The sequence below is a fragment of the Aedes albopictus genome, chromosome 2 (assembly GCF_035046485.1).
Source record: "Aedes albopictus strain Foshan chromosome 2, AalbF5, whole genome shotgun sequence".
In the NCBI taxonomy this organism is placed as follows: Eukaryota; Metazoa; Arthropoda; class Insecta; order Diptera; family Culicidae; genus Aedes; species Aedes albopictus.
The window spans coordinates 459,873,887-459,891,821 of record NC_085137.1 but is presented as its reverse complement, the minus strand read 5'-3'; the positions used below and the strand labels follow the sequence as shown (position 1 = coordinate 459,891,821).

The window sequence follows — 17,935 nt, the reverse complement described above, 5'->3', positions numbered from 1 at the left end:
TATAAGGTTGGCAACGCTGATTACTCATGAGGGGAACTTTTATTTAGAAACCACAGTATGATACTTATAGGAAAAAAAAACTCGCGTGTCATGCCTCGAGCAGATATGCTTGTCAACATCGAAATCATTTTTTATCTAACGACCAGTAATGCATTATATAACCTGAGATAACTGTAAAGTGACAGTAGAGAAGACTTTCATGACTTCAGCCAACCTCACTGAACAGGACTAATCTTCATCTCATCATTTTGTAGATTTTGTGTTTTGGGAATCCCCGATCAACAGTGCAGTGCAACTTATTCATAAACAAATCTTGCACACATCCAGCCTTTTGCGCCGTTTGTTGAAATTTTCCGCCAAAACAAATCGGCGCCTAGTCTCATCACCCCGGGAAAATCCATCAATTTTCCTTTCTCGATTTATGGAGGAGACGGTACAACGGCTAGTGATGATTTATTTATACGTAAAAGTTTACTTTCTCCACAAACAACGCGTTGCCAACCTGCTTCGGCTTTCGTTTTCAATACTCCGTCAGATCTGGATCTCAAGTGTGCGGTTTCCGAGCGATTAAAAGCCGATTTGGTAGATGGCCAAAACCCTTCCTAATGTGATTTACCAAATTTGCTTGCTTATTTTGCGCGGAGGGAGATGGAAACCCCGCAAACAAATCGTAATTATCCCATTTCGGATGGCCAAATCACTCGACTGCCGCCATCATTCCGACCCGATCGTATTATGGTTTTCAGGGTTTATGGAAGTTTTCAAATACACATACCCCGGCGACGACGCTGGTCGACCCGACACACCAGCCCGATCACGCACGGTAGGATTTCCCCATCAACGAAACTAAATGCAAATGAATGTAAAAATAAACGATCGGATTGACTTTTCCGGAAAATGCTTGGCTTGATTTTCCAAATTCGAAAGCAGCTGTATCGTGGCTCCATGCCGGTTTCGGCAACAGCGATCTATGGTTCTAGCTCAGTGGTTTTCAACGCTTTTTTGTATGAAAACCTTGATTTGTTTATATGAACCATAACGCTCGGTCATACCTCGTCTCCTAGAGCGTTCCGTAACTTGTGGACGGCGCCTTAAAAAAAAAAGACCAACTTGGTATTTTTACGAGATTAAGTTAAAGAGTTGAAAATATTTGGAGACACCCTATGAGCATGAAAACCTAACAAATATCACTTTTTTGTGGGAATTTTCGTCAAACCTTCAGCTTAATCGAAACATCTTTAAAAATTACAACGGAAAAACCAAAAGTTTAACAAAAATTTCAACAAAAAGCACTGATGTTGATGAAGATGCTTATGTAGAGTCCGCTCAAGAATAGTGAAATCCCCAGTTGAAAACCACTGCCCGATCCCACTTGAGCACCCCACCGCAAGGTGCAATCGAGCCGGAAGATGATTGTTTACTCCACCCACGCGATCTAAAATTATTGTCTGAATGGGTTTGTTGATTCTCCTTTGGAGGTCGTACAGCACTGTCCCCGTTGACGTAAATCATAAAACTTGTTATTCGGCCACATGGATTCAAACAACGAAATCAACCCCCTTCCTCCCACATCGACGGTCGTCAAGACCGTTCCAACTTACCATCGAAATCGACCGTTCCCGAACCGTCGGAGTCGATTTCCTCGATCATCATGTCCAGGTCCTCCTCGGACAGCTGGTCGTCCAGCTCTCGAAGGATCTCGCGCAGGCAGGAGGTGGGAATGAAGCCGTTTCCTTCCTTGTCGTACAGACGGAAGGCCTCTTTCAGCTCCTTGTGCAGGGCTTCCTCGTCCTCCTCAACGATGAACTTGGCCGCTAGCGTGATGAACTCGGCGAACTCAATTTGACCGGATTCTGCGCAGGGGAAGATAGAAGGGAAACACGAAATTTACGAATATGTTCTTCCCGACGATAATCACCGCACAGGGAACTTACTGTCTTCGTCAACTTCTTCGATCATCTCCTCGAGGATTTTGCTGTTGAAGGGCTGTCCCATTAGTCGGAGGATCTCGCCGACCGTTTCGGACGAGATGCTACCGGTCTTTTCGCGGTCGAAGCTGTTGAAGGCCTTCTGCAGGACTGCACGTGGGGATATCAGGAAAGAGAAGATGGAAAAATGAGCAAATAAGTTTAGCTAATTGGTTGAACTAATGACAAATTAGGTGCAGCACGGTTTGTGATGGACATGGAATTAAATGATGATGAGCGTGACACATTCCTCCCGTTTTTTTTTCCTAATTGGGAGCAACATTTCTTATATTGTTGGAAAGTTTCCAAGAAAGGTAGCTGAATATAATATACAGAGAACATTATATGTTGAAATATGAAGAACAGATCCCACATTCGAATTTTTTTGTGAAATCCTTTCGGAATATACAATAAAGGTGCATAATTAAGTTATCGTGATGAATTCATTATCGGGCCCTAAAGTCAATATGAACAAAACTCTTAGTTACTTTTTCGCTTTGTGTTTTCATAATACGGGTTCTTGTCAATATATTCAATGCCACCCATAGACAAATGAGTTCCAATAATATTTTAAATGTTGTCCCAGGAAACAGAACTAGCTGAATAGCAGTTTCTTCAGCTAAAGTTTTCTTAAGAGTGGTTTGTTCCACTCTTATACAGCAAAAATGTTTATTGGGGTAAATCACGAAACGACCTACTTTCATGCAAAGGATAGCGGTAAACTTGCGACATTCCGAAATCAGTCCATTAAGCACCATGGGTCTCCATCACTTTCGATAGAATCATGGAGCCTTTGCGAGTCAAGCGAAGATCAAACCGAAAATGCCAGTAAGAAATTTCACCGGGAATGCTTCAAGGGTTTCCTCTAATGACTGTCCAAGGATTCTTCCAGGGGTACCATCAAAATTTCCTCCAGCGATTTCCTCAGAAATTCCTTTTGGGATTATTTCAGTTGCTGCTGCAGGCATTAATTCAGGAATTCCTCCAAGAGAGAATGATTCTTCCAGGGATTCATCCAGGAATTCCTACAGTGATTTTTCCACAGATTGCTCCAGTAATTCCACTAGGGTCCACTAGGTTCCAGGGACTCCTGGAATTCCTCCAGAGATTCATTCAGGAATCCCTCAGGCATTTCTCCAGGGATTCTTTCAAGAATTTCTCCAGGAATGTGCCTCAAGGAATTCTTCCAAGAATTCCTCAAGGAAATCCACCACGGATTCCAGAAGAAATTTCCCCAGAGATTCCTCAAGACATTCCTCCAGGGATTCCTCAAGTTATTCCTCCAGGGATTCCTCAAGGAATTCCTTCAGAGATTTCAGAAGAAATCCCTCCAGGGATTCCAGAAGGAAATCCTCCAGGGATTCCTCAAGACATTCCTCCAGGGATTCCTCAAGCAATTCCTCCAGGAATTCCTCCAGGGATTCCTCAAGGAAATCCTCCAGGGATTCCTCAAGGAATTCCTCCAGGGATTCCTCAAGGAATTCCTCCTGGGATTCCACAAGTTATTCCTCCAGGGATTCCTCAAAGAATTCCTTCAGAGATTTCAGAAGAAATTCCTCAAGGGATTCCAGAAGGAATCCCTCCAGGGATTCCTCAAGACATTCCTCCAGGGATTCCTCAAGGGATTCCTCAAGGAAATCCTCCAGGGATTCCTTAAGTTATTCCTCCAGGGATTCCTCAAGGAATTCCTCCAGGGGTTCCTCAAGGAATTCCTCCAGGGATTCCTCAAGTTATTCCTCCAGGGATTCCTCAAGGAATTCCTTCAGAGATTTCAGAAGAAATTCCTCCAGGGATTCCAGAAGGAATGCCTCCAGGGATTCCTCAAGACATTCCTTCAGGGATTCCTCAAAGAATTCCTCCAGGGATTCCTCAAAGAAATCCTCCAGGGATTCCAGAAGGATTCCTCAAGAAATTCCTCCAGGGATTCCTCAAAGAATTCCTCCAGGAATTCGTCAAGGAATTCCTCCAGGGATTTCTCAAGGAATTCCTCCAAGAATTCCTCAAGTAATTTCTCCTGGAATTCCGCAGGGAATTCCTCTAGGAATTCCACCAGGAATTCCTCAAAGAATTCTTCCAGGAATTCCTCAAGAATTTATGCCAGTAATTCCTCATGGAATCCTTCCAGAAGTTCCTCAAGGAATTCTTCCTGAAATTCCTCAAGAAATTCCTCCAGGGATTCCTCAAGGAATTCCTCCAGGGACTCCTCAAGGAATTCCTCCAGGGATTCCTCGAAGAATTTCTACAGGGCTTCCTCAAGGAATTTCTCCAGGGATACCTCCAGGGATTCCTCAAGGAATTCCTCCAAGAATTTCTCAAGGAATTCTTCCAGAGATTCCTCAAGGAATATATCTAGGGATTCCTCGAGGAATTCCTCCAGGGATTCCTCAAGGAATTCCTCCAGGGATTCCTCAAAGAATTTCTCCAAGGATTTCTCAAGGAATTGTTCCAGGGATTCCTCAAGGAATATATCTAGGGATTCCTCAAGGAATTCCTCCAGGGATTCCTCAAGGAATTCCTCCAGGGATTCCTCAAGACATTCCTCCAGAGATTCCTCAAGGAATTTCTCCAGGGATTACTCAAGGAATTCCTCCAGGGATTCCTCAAGGAATTCCTCCAGGGATTCCTCAAGGAATTCCTCCAGGGATTCCTCAAGGAATCTCCAGGGATTCCTCCAGGGATTCCTCAAGGAATTCCTCCAGCGATTCCTCAAGTAATTCTTCCAGGGATTCCTCGAAGAATTTCTACAGGGCTTCCTCAAGGAATTTCTCCAGGGATACCTCCAGGGATTCCTCAAGGAATTCCTCCAAGAATTTCTCCAAGGATTTCTCAAGGAATTCTTCCAGGGATTCCTCAAGGAATATATCTAGGGATTCCTCGAGGAATTCCTCCAGGGATTCCTCAAGGAATTCCTCCAGGGATTCCTCAAAGAATTTCTCCAATGATTTCTCAAGGAATTGTTCCAGGGATTCCTCAAGGAATATATCTAGGGATTCCTCAAGGAATTCCTCCAGGGATTCCTCAAGGAATTCCTCCAGGGATTCCTCAAGGAAATTCCTCCAGAGATTCCTCAAGGAATTCCTCTAGGGATTCCTCAAGGAATTCCTCCAGGGATTCCTCAAGGAATTCCTCCAGGGATTCCTCAAGGAATTCCTCCAGGGATTCCTCAAGGAATTCCTCCAGGGATTCCTCAAGGAATTCCTCCAGGGATTCCTCAAGGAATTCCTCCAGGGATTCCTCAAGGAATTCCTCCAGGGATTCCTCAAGAAATTCCTCCAGAGATTCCTCAAAGAATTCCTCCAGGGATTCGTCAAGGAATTCCTCCAGGGATTTCTCAAGGAATTCCTCCAAGAATTTATGTCAGTAATTCCTCATGGAATTATGCCAGTAATTCCTCATGGAATTCTTCCAGAAGTTCCTCAATGAATTCTTCCTGAAATTCCTCAAGGAATTGCTCCAGCGATTCATTGAGGAATTCCTCCAGAGATTCCTAAAAAAAACTCCTCCAGGGATTCCTCAAGAATTTCCACCAAGAATTCCCCAAGGAGTTCCTGCAGTAATTCCTCAAGGAATTCCACCAGGTATTCCAGAAGGAATTTCTCTAGAGACGCCTCAAGAAATTCCTCCAGGGATTCCTCGAAGAATTTCTACAGGGCTTCCTCAAGGAATTTCTCCAGGGATACCTCCAGGGATTCCTCAAGGAATTCCTCCAAGAATTTCTCCAAGGATTTCTCAAGGAATTATTCCAGGGATTCCCCAAGGAATATATCTAGGGATTCCTCGAGGAATTCCTCCAGGGATTCTTCAAGGAATTTCTCTAGAGACGCCTCAAGAAATTCCTCCAGGGATTCCTCGAAGAATTTCTACAAGGCTTCCTCAAGGAATTTCTCCAGGAATACCTCCAGGGATTCCTCAAGGAATTCTTCCAAGAATTTCTCCAAGGATTTCTCAAGGAATTCTCCCAAGTAACAATTTAAATTTTATCAAAGTTTTTTAGCGATTCAAAAATCCTAAACATAAAACCATTTATGCCGACTTGAAAATGCTCTCGAGTTCTTGTATGCCTCAATAAGCTTACGTTCTGGCTAGTTGGCCCAGTCTTATTAGGGTCTACAGGACTTCGTATGCAAACCGGCTTAGGATTTCGGGTTGTATCATAGTTTTATCAATCTTCTAAATAAAACCATCTTCCGACTTGTCAAATGATTGTTTTGATTATTTTTCACTCTCAATGTTCGATCGTCAGAATAAATTATGCTTGGTTGTTCATCCAGCCATCAATTGGAAAGATGCAGATATGGAATTCAGATTTGTTTTCCTATTTAATACGTGTCAGGAGACATGCCACGGAAAATTTGTGGTGGATGTGACTGTGATAATGACAAAAACTAAGCGCGCCACACAAACTATGCATAATTTGGAAGTTAAATGCAATTATTTACTCGGTGGAATTGGGTGCAAAAAAAGTGTTTTTCAACACAGCGGAGTTTAAAAGACATTATGTAATTTTTCTGATAAAATAAAATGACGGAAACATGTTGTATGGTTTAATTTGATCTTAAGCTGTACGTGAAATCATAAAATTGAATAATAATGTTTCTGTGTTTACATGAACTATCCCGGCTAGGCGACATATTTTTCTGATAAAACTCTGTGTTCCTGATGATTCCTCCAATAGGGCTAACTCTCCTTAGTTAGTCATAACTGAGCTCATGATAGAACTAGCGGTTTTATCACAGCATTTTTTTGGTTTATGTTACGGCCACGAAATCTTTTGTTGGTTTTATGCATTGCCTCACAGTTTTGTGTATTTGTTTACAAAAACAATCTCTCCGACAACAACCGCAAATGCAAGTTTTATTGAAATGGTATATAATAAGTGATAAAACCAATTCATGTCTACTTGCAAGTCTTTAATTGAAGATGTTTATAGCAGAAGTTATATGATAGTTTTATGGAACGCCAAAGGTTCAAAGTAAAAAACTACCACATAAAACTAATTTAGAACAACAAGCTTTTTGACATGCTCGTATAAAACCAGGATAAAACATGAATAAACCTTCAAGGCATGCTGATTGTTACTTGGGCTTCCAGGGATTCCTCAAGGAATATATCTAGGAATTCCTCGAGGAATTCCTCCAGGGATTCCTCAAGGAATTCCTCCAGGGATTCCTCAAGGAATTCCTCCAGGGATTCCTCAAGATATTCCTCCAGAGATTCCTCAAGGAATTCCTCCAGGGATTCCTCAAGGAATTTCTCCAGGGATTCCTCAAGGAATTCCTCCAAGAATTCCTCAAGTAATTTCTCCTGGAATTCCTCCAGGAATTCCTCAAGAATTTATGCCAAGCAATTCCTCTAGGGTTTCCTCCGGTGATAGTTTCTATCCAAAGAAACAAAACTAGCTGAATAACAGTTTCTTCATACGTGACTACCTTCAGTAATTCCTCCAAGGATTCTTTCGGGAATACGCTTAGAATTATCCAGGAATGTTTTTCAAAATTCTCAAGCGAAGCTTTTTTTATAGCTTTCTTCGGTAATTCCTTCAGTTCTTTGCCAGTTTTGGTGAACTTTGATATATCAAAAGATGATCAGTGTACGCAGAATTAGCCTGTCTATGCTGGCAAAATTCTTCTGTGTTTTGATTTTTACTGCGAGCCATGTTTTGGTGCTGCCCTACTCACTCTCACATGAATTTTGAACACAGTGCTCGCAGTAAAAGTCAAAATCTCACAGCATGCAGAGGCTAATATGGCACCGTAAGCGAAAAATAGGCAACAAAGAAGGCACGGCAACAACGCTTTGCAGCCTCCCGCGGTATGGTAGTCCGAAGAACTTTCTACCACCGCAAAGATATCCATAAAGTCACCTGGAGATCACCCGACCATCAATCAAACAGAAAACCAAATCGACCACATTCTAATCGACGGTAAATTCTTCTCGGATATAACCAATGTCCGCACATACCGCAGTGCCATTATAGATTCGGATCACTACTTACTCGCTGTATGCATGCGCTCAAAACTTTCGACTGTTATCACCACGCGACGAAGTCGAACGCCGCGGCTCAATATCGAGCAGCTGCGTAACGTAGAAGTGGCTCAAGACTACGCGCAGCAGTTAGCAGTGGCCCTACCAACGGAAGAGCAGCTTGGCGCAGCTACACTTGAAGATAGAGGGACATCCGATCCGCCATAGGTAGTACCTCGGCTACTGCACTAGGCTTCGTGACTCCGAATCACAGAAACGACTGATACGACGGCGAACGTGAACAGTTGAAAAACGAGAAGAATGCAGCATGGGCGAGAAAGCTGCAACACCGTACGAGAGCGAATGAGGCACGTTACAAACAGACGCGGAACAGGCAGAACTCTGTCTTCCGGTTGAAGAAGCGCCAGCAGGAGGAACGAGATCACGAAGCGATGGAAGAGCTGTACTGCGCTGAGGATTTCGTGCGTTCTACGAGAAGCTGAACCGCTCGCGCAGAGGCTTCGTGCCACAAGCTGACATGTGCCGAGATAATCAAGGGAATATTCTCACGAGCGAGCGTAAGGTGGTCGAGAGGTGGCAGCAGCATTACGATGAACACCTCAATGGCGACGTTGCAAGTACCGAAGGTGGCATGGTAACAGATCTAGCAGTATGTGTACAGGACGAAAGACTCCCAGCCCCTGACCTCCAAGTGATTGAGGAGGAGGTTAGCCGGTTGAAAACAACAAAGCCGCTGGAGCAGATCAACTACGGTGGAGAAGCACTGGTTAGAGCACTACACTGGGTCATTACCAAGATTTGGGAGGAGGAAGTATTACCGGAGGAATGGATGGAAGGTATCGTGTGTCCCATCTACAAAAAGGGCAACAAGTTGGATTGCGGGAACACACTACTGAGCGCTGCCTACAAGATACCCTCTCAAATTTTATGCCGACGTCTATCACCGATTGCAAGAGAGTTCGTGGGACAATATCAGGCTGGATTCATGGGTGAACGCGCTACAACGGGTCAGATGTTCGCCATCCGCCAGGTGTTGCAGAAATGCCGCGAATACAACGTACCCACACATCACTTGTTCATCGATTTCAAATCGGCGTATGATACAATCGATCGAGATCAGCTATGGCAGATTATGGACGAATACGGATTCCCGGATAAACTGATACGATTGATCAAAGCGACGATGGATTGAGTGATATGCGTAGTTCGAGTATCAGGGACACTCTCGAGTCCCTTCGAATCTCGTAGAGGGTTACGGCAAGGTGATGGTCTTTCGTGCTTGCTGTTCAACATTGTGTTAGAAGGTTAAATAGGGAGAGCGGGGATAAACACGAGTGGGACGATTTTCACGAAGTCCGTTCAGCTGCTTGGTTTCGCTGATGATATTGGTATTATAGCTCGCAAATTTTAGACGATGGCGGAAACGTACATAAGACTGAAGAGTGAAGCCAGGCGAATCGGATTAGTCATTAATGTGTCGAAGACAAAGTACATGATGGCAAAGGGCTCCAGGGAGGAATCAGCGCGCCCGCCACTCCGAATTTATACCGACGGTGCTGAAATCGAGGCGGTTGAAAAATTCGTGTACTTGGGCTTACTGGTGACCGCCGACAACGACACCAGCAGAGAAATTCATAAACGCATCATGGCTGGAAATCGAGCTTACTTTGGACGAATAACTCTACGATCGAACAAAGTTCGCCGTCACACGAATTTAACTATCTACAAAACGCAGATTAGACCGGACGTCCTCTATGGACACGAATCACGAACCCTACGTGCAGAGGGCCAACGCACCCTTGAAGTTTTCAAACGGAAAGTGTTGCGGGTCATCTACGGTGGGGTGCAGATGGAAGACGGAACTTGGAGAAGGCGAATGAACTGCACGAACTGCATCAGCTGCTGAGAGAACCTAGCATCGTCCACACCGTGAAAATCGGGAAACTACGGTGGGTGGGTCACGTCATCAGGATGTCGGATAGCACCCCGACTAAAATGGTTCTCGAGACAAGAAGACGTGGTGCGCAGCGAGCTAGGTGGGTCGATCAAGTGGAGGACGATTTGCGGACCCTTCGCAGAGTGCGGAACTGGAGACCCACAGCTAGAATGATCAATGTTACCCATGATTACGGTATGCATGAAAAAAAAAATGGAGATGCATGGTAGCGCATATCAACATTGTAATACAATGTTGAGTGATGCAATGACTACATTTGTTAATCTCTATAAACATAGCACCGAGTTCATCAACCTTCCCAATACAACAGCCAGACGGAGACGTGACATGGTCTAATTACGCTCGTATGAAAAGACGTGACAAAACTGAGCCATGTACTCACCAATGTTTCTTGGCGTATATTGTAATAGCCATCCCTTGCGTCTCCTCTATAATGCAATAGAACCGTTCTACAAATCTAGCTTACCAAATCCCGACTGGCAGACAGAACGAAATCCGTCATCGTCATTTGGACGGTTAATAGTCTGTGCCCATGATGTAGCTACTTAGTGTTGGCGAGCGATGGTGCATCCCTTTACCGAGAGTGATCCTTCACCATCGTCAGGAACAAAGATGTTAGCAAGCTGCACAGACGTAAAATTAACTTGCGGGAGCACCACGAGACGAAGTGTGTTTTTATAACACATCAGTAATTAATTTGAAGAAATGTCAAACAATAGTAGAAGCGAAAAGAGAGGCCCATATGCGACCGAAAAGGTAAACACGCGTGAGAAATACCATATTTTAAGGGATATGTATGTTCGATTCCATATCAGTCTAGGATCTTTTCGTAATGTAATATTGTACATTTAGCACTAAGTTGGTGTCGGAAGTAACTTCATTAACGCTGAATAGAGCATCACATTTAAGCTAAGTTTCCAGATCCCAAGTAGAGCGCTCAAGTAAAATTCCTCCTTTTTCCGCAAGTAATTTTGACAACTGACCAATATGGGGAGAAATGTCACTTTTCCTTAATAACACGGACTTTTTTTTCCGCGCGGAAAAATGACAGCTTCATTTGATTTGCACGGGAAGCGTTACTGGCGTTACACTTTTTTCATTACTTGCCATCTGCGAACCGCTTAAAGTAATTTTGAAGCGGAATCAGTACTTGATCATTACTTGTCCTGTCTTTTTACACAGTACGTACGAAGTGGAAACTAGCCATTACCATACAGCGCACTGCTTTCGACGTTATGTTTAGTGCATAGGAAAGGCAGCGGAAGTCAATAAAGTTACTTCCGACGCCAATTTGGTTCTTAATCTACAATACGTGTATTCAACACTATTCTCGTTTCATGTTGTGTGCAATAAATTTCGAGAATCTAATAAAGAGTAAAACACGAAAATCGATTTATCTTTTTTGCAATTCTGTGAGTGTACAGTAGACGTTCGATAACTACAACATGTTTACGTTTCACTTACCGAATGAAATTCGATAACTGCAAAGACGTAAAAAAAACTGTCAGTTGCTACAGAATGCAGTCAATGTGCATTCGGAAAACATCGCATTGCATCAAAAGTACATGCGAAAAACATCGCATCGCTGTTGACATTTCAGTTTGACGGATAGCGGTGCGATAACTGCGAAATTGTTGCACTTAGCGGCTTGCAGTAAAAGCGTTTGTACCGAGCGAACGTCTACTGTACCTAAACATTGAGAAAAATGAAAGCGAGAAGAGAAATTTTCATCACATTTCGAAATGGATGTTGGTGATTTCGAAGTCATGCTGCGCTGTTGGCGCGCCACCACGATGGATTGATTTTCCTGACAGGTGAGCTGACACTGATCAGAAAATCATTCAGAGAAGTTTCAACCTCGGTTCACTGCGAATATAGGGGAAAGTGGGGTAAGATGCCATTTTTCAAACTTTCATCATTTTCAATGATAATTAGCCTCATTTGTTAGGCTTTCAAAGTGGTAACAGAAACTAGACATACATACATACATTTATTTGTTCAACATCATTAAGACAAGACATAATCAACAATAGTACGCCACAATACTCGGATTGTGGCTGCCGCTCTCCATCCTCGGTCGCGCCCAATGCTCGCCAAGTCACGCTCCACCTGGTCCGCCCATCGTGCTCTCTGCGCTCCACGCCTTCTTGTGCCAACCGGATCCGTTGCAAGCACCAGCTTAGACAATATTTGCTCGATACTTCAGCAAAAATATTCACTAAAATATTACATTTTCATCGATTTTTAAAACTGGTTCGTACAACGGAAGTGGTGCAAAAAAGCCATCTGCCATGGGGTAGGATGCCACTTCATGAAACATTCAAAAATTACGTCCTTCAGTTTTCGGGCATTTCCGACTCCCTTTTCCCTCTCTGTCCCGCTTTTTGCGTATAGTCAATAAATGGGGTGTCATGCCCCTTCCCGCAAAACGAAGGTCGTCATATTTGAATGACCCCTAACATGGATAGCGTAGACATCAACAACCATGCGCCTCCATGTGTGCCTCAATCTCGTTGGAAACGCTTGGCTGGTAATAAAATCAGCAGAAAACCTTAATTGCAAGCACGAAAAACTGGAAGTTGCCAATTTTCGTGTGTTTGGCGGCTTAGCTTCTAGAAGAATGTTTGATGCAAAAATATTTTGACACCATTTACCTATAGTAGTTTTCAAAATCAGGAATGATTTTATGAGTTAGGCCATTTTACACCATCTTGGCATTTTGGACCCTGTTCCTCTACGCGCTTGGTTGATGAGTGAAAGCTAGTTGTCACCACCTCCGCAAAGAGCTCTGCTACTTAGAAGGAATACCTAGTGAATCACCCGCCACGGATGTTTTGTCGTTGGTGGCGCAGTGATTTACTCGCAAAACGGGATCAATTTTCGTTTGTTGTGGCAGGTGGCCTGATGGGCTTGCCAATGTCCATCATCTTCATCTTCCAATTTGGCAAGTGCGCCATCGCATCGCTCGCTCGTCCGCTCGCTCGAGTGATCAACAAGTGGGTTGCACACGACTGGTTGCCTGCCGGCCGCCACACACACCACCCACGCGGGGCCGGATGTAAACAATTTGCCGGATGGACTAGTTTGATCTGGCCTTTGTTGTTCTCATTTTGGGGGACTTCCCGCTTAGGGGTAGGTGATTCGGAATGTTCTATTAATCTTAGAAGGATTTTAATGTTGTTCTTTTATAAAAGATATTTGGCTGACCCAGGATATATAGCCTATAGAGCTACCTAAGAGCTTTCTCTACTAATGACAATTTTTCATGTGCAAGACCAAAAACACGCTCTGTCCACTCCAAAGAAGTCGAGGAAATCATGATTAGGAAAAGTTGCTGGTTTAACTGGGACAGCATGGTCTCTATGAATATGTACGTTTAACGCTCCTACAACTAGGAGTAGCAGAATAAGAAAAAAAGAAAAGAAGGAGAAAACGACGAAGAAGAAGGAAAGAAAACTAACAAAACCAAGAAGAACAATGTGTTTGACATCCCTCATAGGTATCATTTAAAAAAATAATATACTTCTTGGTGTTTCCTAAACATGAATAGAAAAACTGTAGGAAAAACTCTTTCAACAGCTTTCCCCTACTTTTGCAATACAAAAAAAGTATAAATGGCGACTTGTGCTAGCTAAGAAAACGGCTAATCTACTCCTACTGTCACTCGAGCAGCTATTGACATAAACAGTCAGTGGTAGCGAGCAGCCGTGTTAGGATAGGATAGGATCCTCTCTGGTGGATGCGCACAACAATTTCAAACCGGCTGCTGCTCAAATGTTTATGGAGTAGATTCTCGTTATTTTTAGATGCCCCCAAGAAAATGACAACTACGACGGTCAGTATGGTCAGTAGGGGCCAATCAGCAGCGAGGAGGACGATTATTATTAATGGTTGGACGTCGGTCGTGTAACGGTTTTCCCTCCTATTCCTATGCTGCTGCTGTCTTTTGGCCTCGGAGTGGACTGTTGTGGTGGCTGGTGGGTGCACGCCGAAATTTGTGTCAAGTGTCGGTATTAAATTTCCATCACCAGACAGATGCGGTGTGCGCAGTGTTTAGAGAGATGAAGATTTTCCGAACGTTTGCTGCTTTTTTTATGATTCGTGGGAGGGTTTTGGTTTTGCGAATGAGTTTTGCGTTTTTCTTCGAGGAGAATCACGATGTTTACTTACTTGCAATCTGCTCTGGGGTAAGATCATCCTGAAAAAATAGAGAAAAAGGATGTGAGTCAGTTGATCTGTACGTTTGCATAATAGTAATAGGGGGAGGGACCTAGTCGGCAAGGGAACCTATTTTGAACAGATTTCGCTTATAATTTAGTCAATTTTATACCAATCCACTTGATTTGTCGTACACGGAGAGATTGTTACAGTATCTAACAGTGAACAAAACTTAGAATCAATTGATATAAAATTGACTGAGTTATAAGAGAAAATTATCCAAAATTGGCCCCTGCTGGTACAGTGGCTTGTGATGTGGAACCTGAAATAAAATAAGGATCTTAATTATGATAGGGAACTTCCATAAATTACGTCACGTTTTGAGAGGGGAGGGGGGGTTCAGTAAAATGTGACGACCCATTCAACATTTTTTGAGGTCCCATTCAAAAAGTGTTACTAGGGGGAGGGGTGGTTAAAAATGGTCATTTTTTGCGTGACGTAATTTATGGACGTTCCCATATTGCAAATTTGTTCATATAGATTTATTATGGAATATCGCTTGCCAATTTTCATGATTATCTGTTAGGATTAGTTTAAAAATTTGACCATGATATTTTTAACGAACTTCTTCAAGAGTTCAAGTTGGCATTGCAGAAAAAAATGTAGTTTGGACTTTTTTCTCAGATCCCATTTAAAATTCTATGACAGTTTTTTCCAATCATAACTCCGTGAATTTCTTTTGAAAATACCTTTTTCTTTCAACAATATCATCAAGAATTTCATCTGGACAACCTAGTGGACAACTTATAGAGGTTTATGTTTAAATATCCTATAAGGATTTCTTAAGAAAAACATCTAGTTAAAAGTTTAGGGTTTAGTTTCGGAATATCGCCAGATATTATTTAAAAAGTACCTCCTGAGAATGCTTTTAGAATAACATGTGGTTTCTCTAAGAATATTCATCTATTTTTTTAAACAAAAATATGCCTAGGTAACTGAAAATACCTTTGGGATTTCCTTCAGAATTTTTTAGATTTTTTTTTTTCGTAAAGAAACATTTGAAACAATTTCCTACAGTTTTATGAAGCCCGTAAGTTTAAATATCCAAATATTCCTGCTAAAACATCGCAGATTAACTTCTTTCAGAATTCCTTTGAATAGTTACCGAGGAATTCCTAAACGATTTGACCGGACAATTGCAATTAGAATTACAATGAAGATAAAAATTCAGTCGCAAAAACAGAATTTTAAAACAAATCCTATGAAAAAAAAATCCAAATAAATACCCAAAACGAAACAGTGAAAGAATTCTCCGCTGATGCAATCTCGAGATACGTCTTAATATAATAAACAAGGGAATTCCAAAGGGAATTTTCAGAAGGATTGTTTTGGATGAATGCCTGGGAAAATCTCTGATAGAATATGTACTGGCCATGTAAGTACTAGGAAGAGTTTTCAAGTAAATCCTAAAAAAACGAAAAATACTTGAAGTAGTTCAGGAGCAATCATGGGCGGAATTCTTGAGGAGATTCCCGAAGTAATTACGGAATGAATTCTCAAAGATTTTTTTATAAGTTGCCGAGAAAATTCTCATAAATCCTTGAAGGCATCGTCAAAGATATGCCTGAAATAGTTTCAATACGAATCTCATGAAAATTTCCGAAGGATTCATGCATGCCAGAAATTCATAAATGCATCCAAACGTTGATAACATTAAAAATAACAGCTGCACAGATTGTTTTAAGGGATTCTTCTATTAATTCTTGTATGAACTAATCAATTTTGTAAATAAACTTCGAATCAGCGTTTGTAGGTTGTCTTGATTTAATCCCTCAGGTAGTTCCATTAGGGATGTTTGGAAAAGTCCTGAAAGAGCTCCTTCCTAGAGGTATTCCAGAACGAGTTGTGAATGAATTCTCTTATTTTAGATGAAATTCATTGAAGAAATGCCGAGACAACACCTCCAAAAAGATCAGTCAGATATAAATCTAAAGAGAATGCCTGAAGGTATTCTCAAATGAATATTTAAAAACTCTCGATAGAGTTCCTGCTTTAATTTCAAATAGCAATTCCAAAAGAAAATATTAGATTAGCCCCCAACAAAGGACTGAAAAAAATTATATCCCGAATGAACATTAGGGTGGCCCACACTTATGTGAAAAACAAAAAAATTAAAAAATGCCAAGTCTTACCTCCTAAATCAGTTGTTTTGGACTCCCACAAGCTACGTTCAAAATTTGAGCAAAATCGGTTGAGCCTAAGGGGGCGCTCAAAATGTTGAAGTTTGTATGGGAAAACTTGGCCAAATGTATGCAGAAATTTTAAGTTTTCGAATTTAGCCGGCGAATTTTTTCGAATGTGGCGCTGTAAGCGTTCAATAAATGAACCCTTTGGTATTACTGTAGGTGACTATATGCCACAGAACTTTGTCGAAGACCGCGAAGTGATCCGACGGCTGTGAAAAAAGTTATATCCTATGCAAAGTGAGGCAAAGTATTCAGATTTCATTATTGATATTATTCCCTTACAAGTATTGGAAAAACAACAATAAAGTTTATCCTCACTTTACCTAGACTATAACTTTTTTCACAGACGTTGGATCACTTTGCGATCTTCGACAAAGTTGTTTGGCATATAGTCACCTACAATAATGATGAAGGGTTTGATTATTGAACGCTTACAGCGCCACCTAGCGGCAAAATTCGAAAACTTAAAATTTCTGCATACATTTGGCCAAGTTTTCCCATACAAACTTCAAGCGTTTTGAGCGCCCCCTTAGGCTTAATTGATTTTGCTCAAATTTTGAACGTAGCTTCTGAGAGTCCAAAACAACTGATTTAGGAGGTAAGATTTTTCAAAATTTTTCAAATTCGTTGGTCAGTGACGAAACTGATGATTACCAACCCTGGTTTCGATGACCATTTTTGTACTAGCATAAATTGGCGAACTTAACTAACACATTTCCACTTCTATTGGGAAGGTGCATAGGTCAATAAAAATTCTGGTCTTGTACCCAGAAACAGGAGTGCCGATATGTAAGATTTACGGTCAAATGAATAGTTGACTGTTTGGAGTTCGAACGAACTGATGAATATTTTGAGAATAGAGAACTTACTTGGAATGCACCACTGAATCTGTCATGCTTTATTAAGCTTCGTGTGCTTACTTTATTCATGTTTTTTTTTACATTTGTTATCTAGAAATCAAATGTTATGATTGATGTTCTTGTCAAGGATTCACCTTCTTTAAACCAGGAGACGTTCGTTTTAGATGTACTGAATGAATCAATACGTACAAGGTGACGCAACATGGCTAGCAAAGTTGGATCAAGCTATGCTTCCAGATTAACACGTACAAATTTATTAATTTTTGAAGCTTGGATCACTCTAATATCTAACTCACCATTCAGTAGTCGCGCAGTAGGGACTGATATGGACTGATATGGTTAGATCAGAACGTTAAGAATAAGAACGATTACTAGTTCTAATTCCCTGAAGAAGGTGTTATAAACACCGAACCGTCAGATGAATAGAAAAATAAATCGTTTGATTGTGACTGCGAAAGCGAAAAATTTCCGCGATCATCATAAAGTAAATTTAACTACTTGGAAACCTCAGTCTTCACAAAGAAATATTCCAGCAATTATGAATCACATAAGACACTTTAAACGAGTGAAAGAGACGATATGTTTATGAATGTAGATGGCTCGTTAAACTGTCGTAGAGTCCCCTTTCCTCCACATGGAGTATTCATCGCAGAGATTCAAAGAAACTTATTTGGTAAAATCCATTCTCAGGAAACATTTTAAGAGAAAAATCTGGAGGGATCTCAAGAGAAATCCCTGAAAGAACTCCCGGATATATCCTGG

General features: G+C 41.7%; 1 protein-coding gene across 1 annotated transcript in view; it reads right to left on the bottom strand.

Annotated features, from left to right (window-relative positions):
* Nucleotides 1-17,935, bottom strand: part of LOC109407754 (troponin C) — a 38,824-nt gene that overhangs the window by 9,158 nt on the left and 11,731 nt on the right. Inside the window, exons 2-4 of the mRNA XM_019680926.3 lie at nucleotides 14,080-14,107; nucleotides 1,935-2,078; nucleotides 1,602-1,853 (exon numbers count right to left, since the gene is read on the bottom strand). Of these exons, the coding sequence (XP_019536471.3) occupies nucleotides 1,602-1,853; nucleotides 1,935-2,078; nucleotides 14,080-14,107 (424 nt within the window). The remainder of the gene's footprint in view (nucleotides 1-1,601; nucleotides 1,854-1,934; nucleotides 2,079-14,079; nucleotides 14,108-17,935) is intronic.